This window comes from Mizuhopecten yessoensis, unplaced genomic scaffold (genome assembly GCF_002113885.1).
Source record: "Mizuhopecten yessoensis strain PY_sf001 unplaced genomic scaffold, ASM211388v2 scaffold3693, whole genome shotgun sequence".
Lineage (NCBI taxonomy): Eukaryota > Metazoa > Mollusca > Bivalvia > Pectinida > Pectinidae > Mizuhopecten > Mizuhopecten yessoensis.
This window is the reverse complement of record NW_018405172.1, coordinates 5,025-17,621: the sequence shown is the minus strand read 5'-3', so window position 1 is coordinate 17,621 and position 12,597 is coordinate 5,025. Positions and strand designations below refer to the sequence as shown.

Genomic DNA, 12,597 nt, shown 5'->3' with positions numbered 1-12,597 from the left:
TACTAAACAGTAACTACAATACATCTGTTAACTGTCGTACTAAACCGTAACTACAATACCTATGTTAACTGTCCTAATAAACAGTAACTACATACATCTGTTAACTGTCGTACTAAACAGTAACTACAATACATCTGTTAACTGTCGTACTAAACAGTAACTACAATACATCTGTTAACTGTCGTACTAAACAGTTACTACAATACATCTGTTAACTGTCGTACTAAACAGTTACTACAATACATCTGTTAACTGTCGTACTAAACAGTAACTACAATACATCTGTTAAATGTACTTGTCGTACTAAACAGTAACTACAATACATCTGTTAACTGTCGGACTAAACAGTAACTACAATACATCTGCGGAGTCTGACTTAGAAATGGTTGTCATTCCTCACAGCTCTCTTTGATGTGGTCGGTCAGGATGTAGACCCGTTACGCCTATTTTCTATGTTGAAACGCAATGATGTTATTACGATTTAATTACTTTTAGATAACTCCGTTATTGTAAATATAGATTAGCCAAAAGATAGCATATAGCCAAAAGATAGTACATAGCAGTATATAGCCAATAGATAGTATATAGCCAATATATATTATATAGCCAATAGATAGTATATAGCCAATAGATAGTATATAGCCAATAAATAGTATACAGCCAATAGATAGTATATAGCCAATAGATAGTATACAGCCAATATATAGTATACAGCCAATATAGATAGTATATAGCCAATATATAGCATATAGCCAATAGATAATATATAGCCAATAGATTGTATATAGTCAATATATAGTATACAGCCAATAGATAGTATACAGCCAATATAGATAGTATATAGCCAATATATAGCATATAGCCAATAGATAGTATATAGCCAATATATAGTATACTGCCAATATATAGTATACAGCCAATATAGATAGTATACAGCCAATATAGATAGTATACAGCCAATATATAGTATACAGCCAATAGATAGTATATAGCCAATAGATAGTATATAGCCAATATATAGTATATAGCCAATATATTGTTTATAGCAGTATATAGTATATAGCCAATAGATAGTATATAGCCAATATATAGTATATAGCCAATAGATAGTATATAGCCAATAGATAGTATACAGCCAATAGATAGTATATAGCCAATAGATTGTATATAGCAGTATATAGTATACAGCAGTATATAGTATATAGCCAATATATAGTATATAGCCAATAGATAGCCAATAGATAGTATATAGCCAATAGATTGTATATAGCCAATAGATAGTATATAGCCAATATATAGTATATAGCCAATAGATAGCCAATAGATACTATATAGCCAATAGATTGTATATAGCCAATAGATAATATATAGCCAATAGATAGTATATAGCCAATATATTATATAGATAATAGTTAGTATATAGCCAATAGATAGTATAAAGCCAATATAGAGTATATAGCCAATAGATAGTATACAGCCAATATATAGTATACAGCCAATATAGATAGTATATAGCCAATAGATAGTATATAGTGAATAGATAGTATATAGTCAATAGATAGTATATAGCCAATAGATAGTATATAGCCAATAGATAGTATATAGCCAATAGATAGTATATAGCCAATAGATAGTATATAGCCAATAGATAGTATACAGCCATTAGATAGTATACAGCCAATATAGATAGTATACAGCCATTAGATAGTATATAGCCAATAGATAATATATAGCCAATAGATAGTATATAGCCAATATATATTATATAGCCAATAGTTAGTATATAGCCAATAGATAGTATACAGCCAATATATAGTATATAGCCAATAGATAGTATACAGCCAATATATAGTATACAGCCAATATAGATAGTATATAGCTAATAGATAGTATATTGCCAATAGATAGTATATAGTCAATAGATAGTATATAGCTAATAGATAGAATATAACCAATATATAGTATATAGCCAATAGATAGTATATAGCCAATAGATAGTATATAGCCAATATATAGTATATAGCCAATATATAGTATATAGCCAATAGATAGTATATAGCCAATAGATAGTATAAGCCAATAGATAGTATATAGCCAATAGATTGTATATAGCAGTACATAGAATATAGCAGTATATAGTATATAGCCAATAGATAGTATATAGCCAATAGATAGCCAATAGATAGTATATAGCCAATAGATAGTATATAGCCAATAGATAGTGTATAGCCAATATATAGTATATAGCCAATAGATAGTATATAGCCAATAGATAGTATAAACCAATAGATAGTATATAGCCAATAGATAGTATACAGCCTATAGATAGTATATAGCAAATAGATAGCATATAGCCAATATAGATAGTATATAGCCAATAGATAGTATATAGCCAATAGATAGTATATAGCCAATAGATAGTATATAGCCAATAGATAGTATATAGCCAATAGATAGTATATAGCCAATAGATAGTATATAGCCAATAGATAGTATATAGCCAATAGATAGTATATAGCCAATAGATAGTATATAGCCAATAGATAGTATATAGCCAATAGATAGTATATAGCCAATAGATAGTATATAGCCAATAGATAGTATATAGCCAATAGATAGTATATAGCCAATAGATAGTATATAGCCAATAGATAGTATATAGCCAATAGATAGTATATAGCCAATAGATAGTATATAGCCAATAGATAGTATATAGCCAATAGATAGTATACAGCCAATAGATAGTATATAGCCAATAGATAGTATACAGCCAATAGATATTATATAGCCAATAGATTGTATATAGCAGTATATAGTATATAGCAGTATATAGTATATAGCCAATAGATAGTATACAGCCAATAGATAGCCAATAGATAGTATATAGCCAATAGATAGTATATAGTCTATAGATAGTATATAGCCAATATACAGTATATAGCCAATAGATAGTATATAGCCAATAGATAGTATACAGCCAATATAATGTATACAGCCAATAGATAGTATATAGCCACTAGATAGTATATAGCCAATAGATAGTATATAGCCAACAGTTAGTATATAACCAATAGATAGTATACAGCCAATATAGATAGTTTACAGCCAATATAGATAGTATACAGCCATTAGATAGTATATAGCTAATAGATAATATATAGCCAATAGATAGTATATAGCCAATATAAAGTATACAGCCAATAGATAGTATATAGCCACTAGATAGTATACAGCCAATATATAGTATGCAGCCAATATATAGTATATAGCCAGCAGATAGTATACAGCCAATAGATAGTATACAGCCAATATAGATAGTATATAGCCAATAGATTGTATATTGCAGTATATAGTATATAGCCAATAGATAGTATATAGCCAATAGATAGTATCCAGCCAATATATAGTATATAGCCAATAGATAGTATATTGCCAATATATAGTATATAGCCAATAGATAATATATAGCCAATAGATAGTATATAGCCAATAGATAATATATTGCCAATAGATAGTATATAGCCAATAGATAATATACAGCCAATAGATAGTATACATCCAATAGATAGTATACAGACAATATATAGTATATAGCCAATATATAGTATATAGCCAATATATAGTATCCAGCCAATATATAGTATATAGCCAATATATAGTATATAGTTAATAGATAGTATATAGCCAATAGATAGTATATAGCCAATATATAGTATGTAGCCAATAGATAGTATACAGCCAATAGATAGTATATAGCCAATATATAGTATACAGCCAATATATAGCATGTAGCCAGTAGATAGTTGTATAGCCAATAGTTAGTATATAGCAAATAGCAGTAAGGTTGTCTGTTGAGCGTCTGCAACATGATTTATCATTATGTATTTTCACAAATGATAGAGGGAGGTACTTGCCGTGTAAGCGTTTTACTGACATAGTTCCTGTTATTGTCGTTTTGTAACAACTCTGAGTTTCGAATTTGCCTCTGGATAGCGACATTATGGTATAAACCTTTTGTTTCACCTACATTATTAACAAGGGATAGAGACAGTAAAAAAATGCTGCTGGAACTTTGTCATTAAATGTTGCCCAGTTATCTGTTGCAGATACATTTAAAAAAGATGTTTCAGATTAGGGAGCATTGGTCTTAAATGTTGTACAGATAGCAGGTCCTCAATTGTTTCCGTAGAGCGTACATAGGTTGTCAATAGCTAGCGACACTGACGTCCGTTGTTCCCATAAACCTATAAAGGCGACATGCTGCTCACTGTGACAGAACAATCTGTAGAAAACCCCTGAAGGACTCCTCCGTCTACCTATCTTCTAATCGACTAACACTTGAACAGTTCACTTGAATAATAACTCATTATTATGAATACCGTTTTTCTGATAAAGTTATTATTATATTTATCTGAAATATTTCAAAATTTTGCAGTCTTTTATAACGAAATTGGTAAACACATCGTAATTTTAATAGCAAGTTTTTTTTAACACCATACACTTTTCTATATACCAACTCATTTGCTGTGAGATCTTGGTGAGATACAAAATGGTAGTCAGGAGTAAAATGTTGGCGATTTCTAAAGGATATAATAGAGTGTCGTTAATTCACCCACAATTTTATCACAGTCGGTATTTGGATTGAGATTTTCAGTAACTGTTGAACATTATCCCAGTTATCTGCCGTTTCATTATCCATCCACCTCAGCTGGAAATATCAACAACTCTATGGTGTTCTGTTGTTAACATATGACTAATTTGTTTACAGGTAAATTTGCATCCTACCTAATGGTGTGTTGTATGTCGCTGCATGTTATGACCTTGACCGCTATTGGGATTGATCGATACATGGCTGTAGTACATCCTGTTATGTCGAGAACTATGAGGTAAGTTGTTTAACGTTTTCCCTACCACATGACTGTAGTACATCCTGTTATGTCGAGAACGATGAGGTGAGTTGTTTAACCTTCTCCCTACCGCATGGCTGTAGTACATCCTGTTATATCGAGAGCGATGAGGTGAGTTGTTTAACCTTTTCCCTGCCACATGGCTGTAGTACATCCTGTTATTTCGAGAACGATGAGGTGAGTTGTTTAACCTTCTCCCGACCACATGGCTGTGGTACATCCTGTTATGTCGAGAACGATGAGGTTAGTGGTTTAACCTTCTCCCTACCACATGGCTGTAGCACATCCTGTTATGTCGAGAACGATGAGGTTAGTGGTTTAACCTTCTCCCTACCACATGGCTGTAGTACATGCTGTTATGTCGAGAACGATGAGGTAAGTTGTTAACCTTCTCCCTACCACATGGCTGTAGCACATCCTGTTATGTCGAGAACGATGAGGTGCGTTGTTTAACCTTCTCCCTACCACATGGCTGGAGTACATCCTGTTATGTCGAGAACGATGAGGTTAGTGGTTTAACCTTCTCCCTACCACATGGCTGTAGCACATCCTGTTATGTCGAGAACGATGAGGTTAGTGGTTTAACCTTCTCCCTACCACATGGCTGTAGTACATCCTGTTATTGGGAGGGGGGATGAAGGGGTTGAAGGATGGTGTTGAAGTCGTAGATAACATCTTAACCCAATATTGGTCATTATACAATACATGAGAGGTGTGGTATAATGGAAATTTTAGACTCATTTCGTAAATCTCACAGTGCAATTTGAAGTCTTTGACGCCATGAAGTGAACAAGGGATGACGTAGCAGTTGGCACGATTTGAATATACAGTATATCATATATACAGCTGTGATAGGTGCCAGTATTTGTGTGTTAACACTGATAGCAGGCTACGTATTTCATACTTATCAATGTTGGACCTTTATTGACATGAATATGTGGTCATATGAACCGGAAAAATATTACTTTCTCAGGTTCATATTACCACATATTCACCGCAATAAAAGTCCTTAATTGTTGTATTAAATGCTAAATAATGTTTTAATTATTAAACACAAATGGAACGCATGAAAACTGTACAGAGGAAAGTGCTGGATTTGTCAGATAGTATTGTGACGTTGTCAGATAGCATTGTGACGTTGTCAGAGAGCACTGCGACGTTGTAAGAGAGCACTGTGACGTTGTCAGATAGCATTGTGACGTTGTCAGAGAGCACTGTGACGTTGTCAGAGAGCACTGCGACGTTGTCAGAGAGCACTGTGACGTTGTCAGATAGTATTGTGACGTTGTCAGATAGCATTGTGACGTTGTCAGAGAGCACTGCGACGTTGTCAGAGAGCACTGTGACGTTGTCAGATAGCATTGTGACGTTGTCAGAGAGCACTGTGACGTTGTCAGAGAGCACTGCGACGTTGTCAGAGAGCACTGTGACGTTGTCAGATAGTATTGTGACGTTGTCAGATAGCATTGTGACGTTGTCAGAGAGCACTGCGACGTTGTCAGAGAGCACTGTGACGTTGTCAGATAGCATTGTGACGTTGTCAGAGAGCATTGTGACGTTGTCAGATAGCATTGTGACGTTGTCAGAGAGCACTGCGACGTTGTAAGAGAGCACTGTGACGTTGTCAGATAGCATTGTGACGTTGTCAGAGAGCACTGTGACGTTGTCAGAGAGCACTGCGACGTTGTCAGAGAGCACTGTGACGTTGTCAGATAGTATTGTGACGTTGTCAGATAGCATTGTGACGTTGTCAGAGAGCACTGCGACGTTGTCAGAGAGCACTGTGACGTTGTCAGATAGCATTGTGACGTTGTCAGAGAGCACTGCGACGTTGTAAGAGAGCACTGTGACGTTGTCAGATAGCATTGTGACGTTGTCAGAGAGCACTGTGACGTTGTCAGAGAGCACTGCGACGTTGTCAGAGAGCACTGTGACGTTGTCAGATAGTATTGTGACGTTGTCAGATAGCATTGTGACGTTGTCAGAGAGCACTGCGACGTTGTCAGAGAGCACTGTGACGTTGTCAGATAGCATTGTGACGTTGTCAGAGAGCACTGTGACGTTGTCAGATAGCATTGTGACGTTGTCAGAGAGCATTGTGACGTTGCAAATGAAATTACATCATAAAGTGAATATTGACCTTATTTTTCTTAGAATAGTAACACCGAGGTTGTATCACAAATTACCAAACTCCACGTGATTCTGATCCAACCAATGGTGATGAAGGAAATATATATATATACGTATGTCATCTAGTACATGTATATATATACGTATGTCATCTAATACATGTCTATATATACGTATGTCATCTAATGCATGTCTATATATACGTATGTCGTCTAATACATGTCTATATATAAGTATGTCATCTAATACATGTCTCCCTCTACGCCTGTCATCTAATACATCTCTATATATACGTATGTCATCTAGTACATGTATATATATACGTACGTCATCTAATACATGTCTATATATACGTAAGTCATCTAATACATGTGTATATATACGTATGTCATCTAATACCTGTCTATATATACGTATGTCAACTAATACATGTCTATATATACGTAAGTCATCTAATACATGTGTATATATACGTATGTCATCTAGTACATGTCTATATATACGTATGTAATCTAATACATGTCTATATATACTTATGTCACCTAATACATGTATACATATACGTATGTCATCTAATACATGTGTATATATACGTATGTCATCTACTACATGTATATATATACGTATGTCATCTAATACATGTCTATATATACGTATGTCATCTAATAATGTCTATATATACGTATGTCATTTAATACATGTCTATAAGATGTAGTCGACATCAGCCATGATAGCGCACGAAACATAGCTTTAATGGCCTGCAATGACACGACATAACAACACATATAGCATTATATTTAGATAAATTTAGGAAATGCTGTCAAAAGCATCTCCATTGATAAAGTCCTTGAGGGATGGTCATATACCGTTTAAAACGTCCAGATGCTATATTGATTTTAAAGCGTATTAATAAAGAATCGTTACATGTTTTAAAATTACAGTTATAAATTATATGTCTTCTTTTTATTGCAGAACAAAACCTCGGACGCTCATTGTCCTCATGGCCATTTGGTTCATTTCTATTACCGCGTTTTCGCCTGTCATCAAGATTACACGGGAAATCGTGTCATTTAAGACGTTTTGTATGGAGACGCTCGAGAAAGCTCAGATGAAAATATACGTCACAATGCTGTTCATTTTTATGTATGCCATTCCACTCTTCATCTTGGGATTCTGCTACATCCAAATTGCACGGAAAATGCGAACAATCTCCACGGGAGGTCTAAGATTTAACCAAATGCGTATTGCGACCCTTCAAACGAGACAACGAATTCTGAAGGTGGTTTTTGTTGTAACATTGACCTTCGCTATCTGTTGGCTTCCTTTACACCTAGCAGCCATAATGGACGGCTTTGGGATGTCGAACAATCAGTTTTTGTATTACATTAAAATTTACTCGCCTTGTTTTTCGTATTCTACTACAGCAACGAACCCAGTCATTTATTGTTTTGTAAGTAAAACTTTTAGAAAATTTTGTAAAGCAACCTTTGTCTGTGAAAATGTTAGTATCAATGCAATGCTTTTTGGTGACGAAGGAGAGGTAATGCCAGCGTTACCAAGAACCCTACATCGGAGACACGAACAGCGGGAACTCATCTCACTTCCGCCAAGGAGAGACAACATAAATGTAAGGCAGCCTATAGTGATCCACGTCCGGCCAGCAGACTTACTTTACACGCAAACGTGACCCTAAGGATGACAGGCATCTGCTCCTGAAAGTAACGTATCCGTCTGTACGTAATTCTGCTATCGATATCATTATCACTCACATCATTATCCATATAAAAATGTCTGTATATTTCACAATAATGGCAGAACACCGATATCTGTTTTCATGTGCGAACTATGAGTGAAAAATAGCGGTATATTTTGCCATTCGAGTAAAAATCATCAAATTTTCTTTTGACTGCAGTTTTGAAGTACAACGACATAAATATTTCGGCTTCAAGAAACAACGGGAATTGTCGTCTTCGATGAAATTATTCTACCGTTTCCTGGCAAGGGCTGCTTCACAAAATGACATCAATGTCATCAATTGTGTAATTAAGTGAATTCCTGATTGAATGTAGGGAAAAGTATACATTCTACCGTTCCAAGGTTTCAATGACGTCACGATTGACAACAACGCAGAGCGCCATTTTGAATGGGGTTCTCAATGCAATTTTTATGCGGCCTCAATTTTCATGAAGGTTTTTCCGCATGGGAAAGAACCGGAAATGGACGCAGTGTTCACAGATCAAACCCTGCGCACTTCGCGCCGCTTAGGGGTTTGAAAAAATAATAAAAAATTTGATCAAAAAGGGTTGAATAATATTGAAAAGCTGTTTCACGTAACGGAAAAGAAAAACCTTGTATGATAATGGTTAAAATTGTTTTCAAATTAAATGATTACAACTAGGAAATTATTCCGATACCAAACACACAAGATATAGCCTAAATGTCGTCAATTGACATGTTTTATTAAACCGAGGACGAGGATATTTCTTTCTAATGGCTTAGTTGTTCTTGTAACAGTGATGCTATGATTGACGGTAATGTATTGTTCGTGTAATTAACGTCTATATAGCCTTTGTTATGATTTGTATGATTTGGTGAATGTTTACATCACTGCCTAACCGGAGGTTCCCAATGTTTAATTTCTGATTGCCTGTTGGTAACAAAAAACGTAGGATCAGTTATTTACACTTACCACACTTTCTAACTTTTTTTGTTAAACATTATTATAGTCAAATATCCACACATGATCTGAAAGATAAAAAACCAACTCAAGTTTATATCATTATAGATTCTTCCTTCCATATCAAATAAATAAAGCTGTATACCACACGATTCCATACTGTCCTGACTGAAACTAGCATTGACTCTCCATATGGAATAACGCACATTATGCATTTTTATTTAATCACAAAATATGTACTTTTTATGATACATACCTAATTTTGTTTATCTCCGTAAATGACAATACGAGTTCTGATACTTTTATAAAATCATCGCCGAAAACTGAACACTTTAAAAAGTTTGATCTGTTGCAATTTAATTTTGATAGGGGAGCTTACTCGTTAATATTAATTTCGCTTACGGTTAAGTAATTAAAAAAGTATAATCTTAAATTCTATAATACATCATTTAAAACTTATACGTAATTTTTGCCAAAATTATTCGAAATTCAATAAAGTCGTAATGACGTGATATGTCAATCAACATTTCTTTGTTAATCGTTTGAACTAGGTAAGTGAAAAGGTGTTCGTCAGCCGACGACACTTGCTATTTATGACGTCATCGAGCTATTTTTAGTTTTGACGTCATATTTGTAAGGTGAATGGTGTGATAAATCATGTTTTTGAACAAAATAGTGCAGATGTATGTTTCTTCAGATTAATGTGTATTGAGAATATGTACAATAATTTGCCTATCACGTAATTTTTAATATCTATATTGTAAACGTTCGATCTTATGTTGTTTAAGCATTTATATACATACATATTTTATACTCCGAGACGGAGCGAGACAACCATTGTTTGAGAACAAGATGACATGTCTATGTTATACTCCGAGACGGAGCGAGACAATTATTGTTTGAGAACAAGATGACATATCTATGTTATTCTCCGAGACGGAGCGAGACAACCATTGTTTGAGAACAAGATGACATGTCTATGTTATACTCCGAGACGGAGCGAGACAATTATTGTTTGAGAACAAGATGACATATCTATGTTATACTCCGAGACGGAGCGAGACAATTATTGTTTGAGAACAAGATGACATATCTATGTTATACTCCGAGACGGAGCGAGACAATTATTGTTTGAGAACAAGATGACATATCTATGTTATACTCCGAGCCGGAGCGAGACAACCATTGTTTGAGAACAAGATGACATGTCTATGTTATACTCCGAGACGGAGCGAGACAATTATTGTTTGAGAACAAGATGACATATCTATGTTATACTCCGAGACGGAGCGAGCCAACCATTGTTTGAGAACAAGATGACATATCTATGTTATACTCCGAGACGGAGCGAGATAATCATTGTTTGAGAACAAGATGACATATCTATTTTATACTTCGAGACGGAGCGAGACAATCATTGTTTGAGAACAAGATGACATATCTATTTTATACTTCGAGACGGAGCGAGACAATCATTGTTTGAGAACAAGATGACATATCTATGTTATACTCCGAGACGGAGCGAGACAATCATTGTTTGAGAACAAGATGACATATCTATGCACCTTGAATGTTTAGTGACGCGTCCTCAGGGAATATTCGGTAATCATATTGTGAAATGGAGAAGTTGTTTGTACATTCATATTCAAACGAAATGAATATTTCTTTATTGTTTTTATATAAGCTCAGATGAGAATGATTTTCAGTTAAATTCGACTATCTGAATGTTTGTTTGTAAAAAGAGCAGGTTTTTTCTAAAATGTGTATTTTTTTTTAATAATTCAGTGTTTGAATCCCTGTCAAGTAAATTAGTTTCGTTTTGTCCTTAAGACACAAATCGATGAATATACGTGCAGGAGATGTAATCCTGGTTGGTTGAGGTTGTAGAAGAACCATATTATCTTGTTACCAGATTACACCTGTGGAACTTTCTGTTAAATGTGGTGGTGACAGAGCTATCAATGTTTTTCTGTTAAATGTGGTGGTGACAGAGCTATCAATGTTTTTCTGTTAAATGTGGTGGTGACAGAGCTATCAATGTTTTTCTGTTAAATGTGGTGGTGACAGAGCTATCAATGTTTTTCTGTTAAATGTGGTGGTGACAGAGCTATCAATGTTTTTCTGTTAAATGTGGTGGTGACAGAGCTATCAATGTTTTTCTGTTAAATGTGGTGGTGACAGAGCTATCAATGTTTTTCTGTTAAATGTGGTGGTGACAGAGCTATCAATGTTTTTCTGTTAAATGTGGTGGTGACAGAGCTATCAATGTTTTTCTGTTAAATGTGGTGGTGACAGAGCTATCAATGTTTTTCAATCCTATACAGAAACATAATTTAAAAAAGAAACTAACACTGGAATGTTTAAGGTAAACCATGTTGGTTTTGTATTAAGCTAATAAGATGTCTCCCTTCCTGGTCTTCGTTGTGAAAATAAATGTCTATTTTTCCAAATGTATTACGAGTATGTGAAATTATCTTTCATTCGAATAAAGCGATTTATCATAGTAATTTCTGTTTTAACTCTAAATATACTGCAAAAATAGAAGCAAAACTAACTGTGAAAATAGACATAATACCTATAATGAGAATAGACACAATACCTACAATGTGTATAGACACAATACCTACAATGTGTATATACACACTACCTACAATGAGAATAGACACAATACCTACAACGTGTATAGACACACTACCTACAATGAGTATAGACATACTACCTACAATGTGTATATACACACTACCTACAATAGACACAATACCTACAACGTCAATGTGTATAGACAGACTACCTACAATGTGTATAGACACACTACCTACAATGAGTATAGACACACTACCTACAATGAGTACAGACATACTACCTACAATGAGTATAGACATG

General features: G+C 34.5%; 1 protein-coding gene across 1 annotated transcript; it reads left to right on the top strand.

The window, feature by feature from the left end:
• Nucleotides 1–4,922: 4,922 nt before the first annotated feature.
• Nucleotides 4,923–9,696, top strand: LOC110447953 (galanin receptor type 1-like). Its single transcript, XM_021493951.1, has 2 exons — nucleotides 4,923–4,952; nucleotides 8,010–9,696. The coding sequence occupies exons 1-2, from the start codon at nucleotides 4,936–4,938 to the stop codon at nucleotides 8,722–8,724; spliced, it is 732 nt and encodes a 243-aa protein (XP_021349626.1). The 5' UTR covers nucleotides 4,923–4,935; the 3' UTR covers nucleotides 8,725–9,696.
• Nucleotides 9,697–12,597: the final 2,901 nt, after the last annotated feature.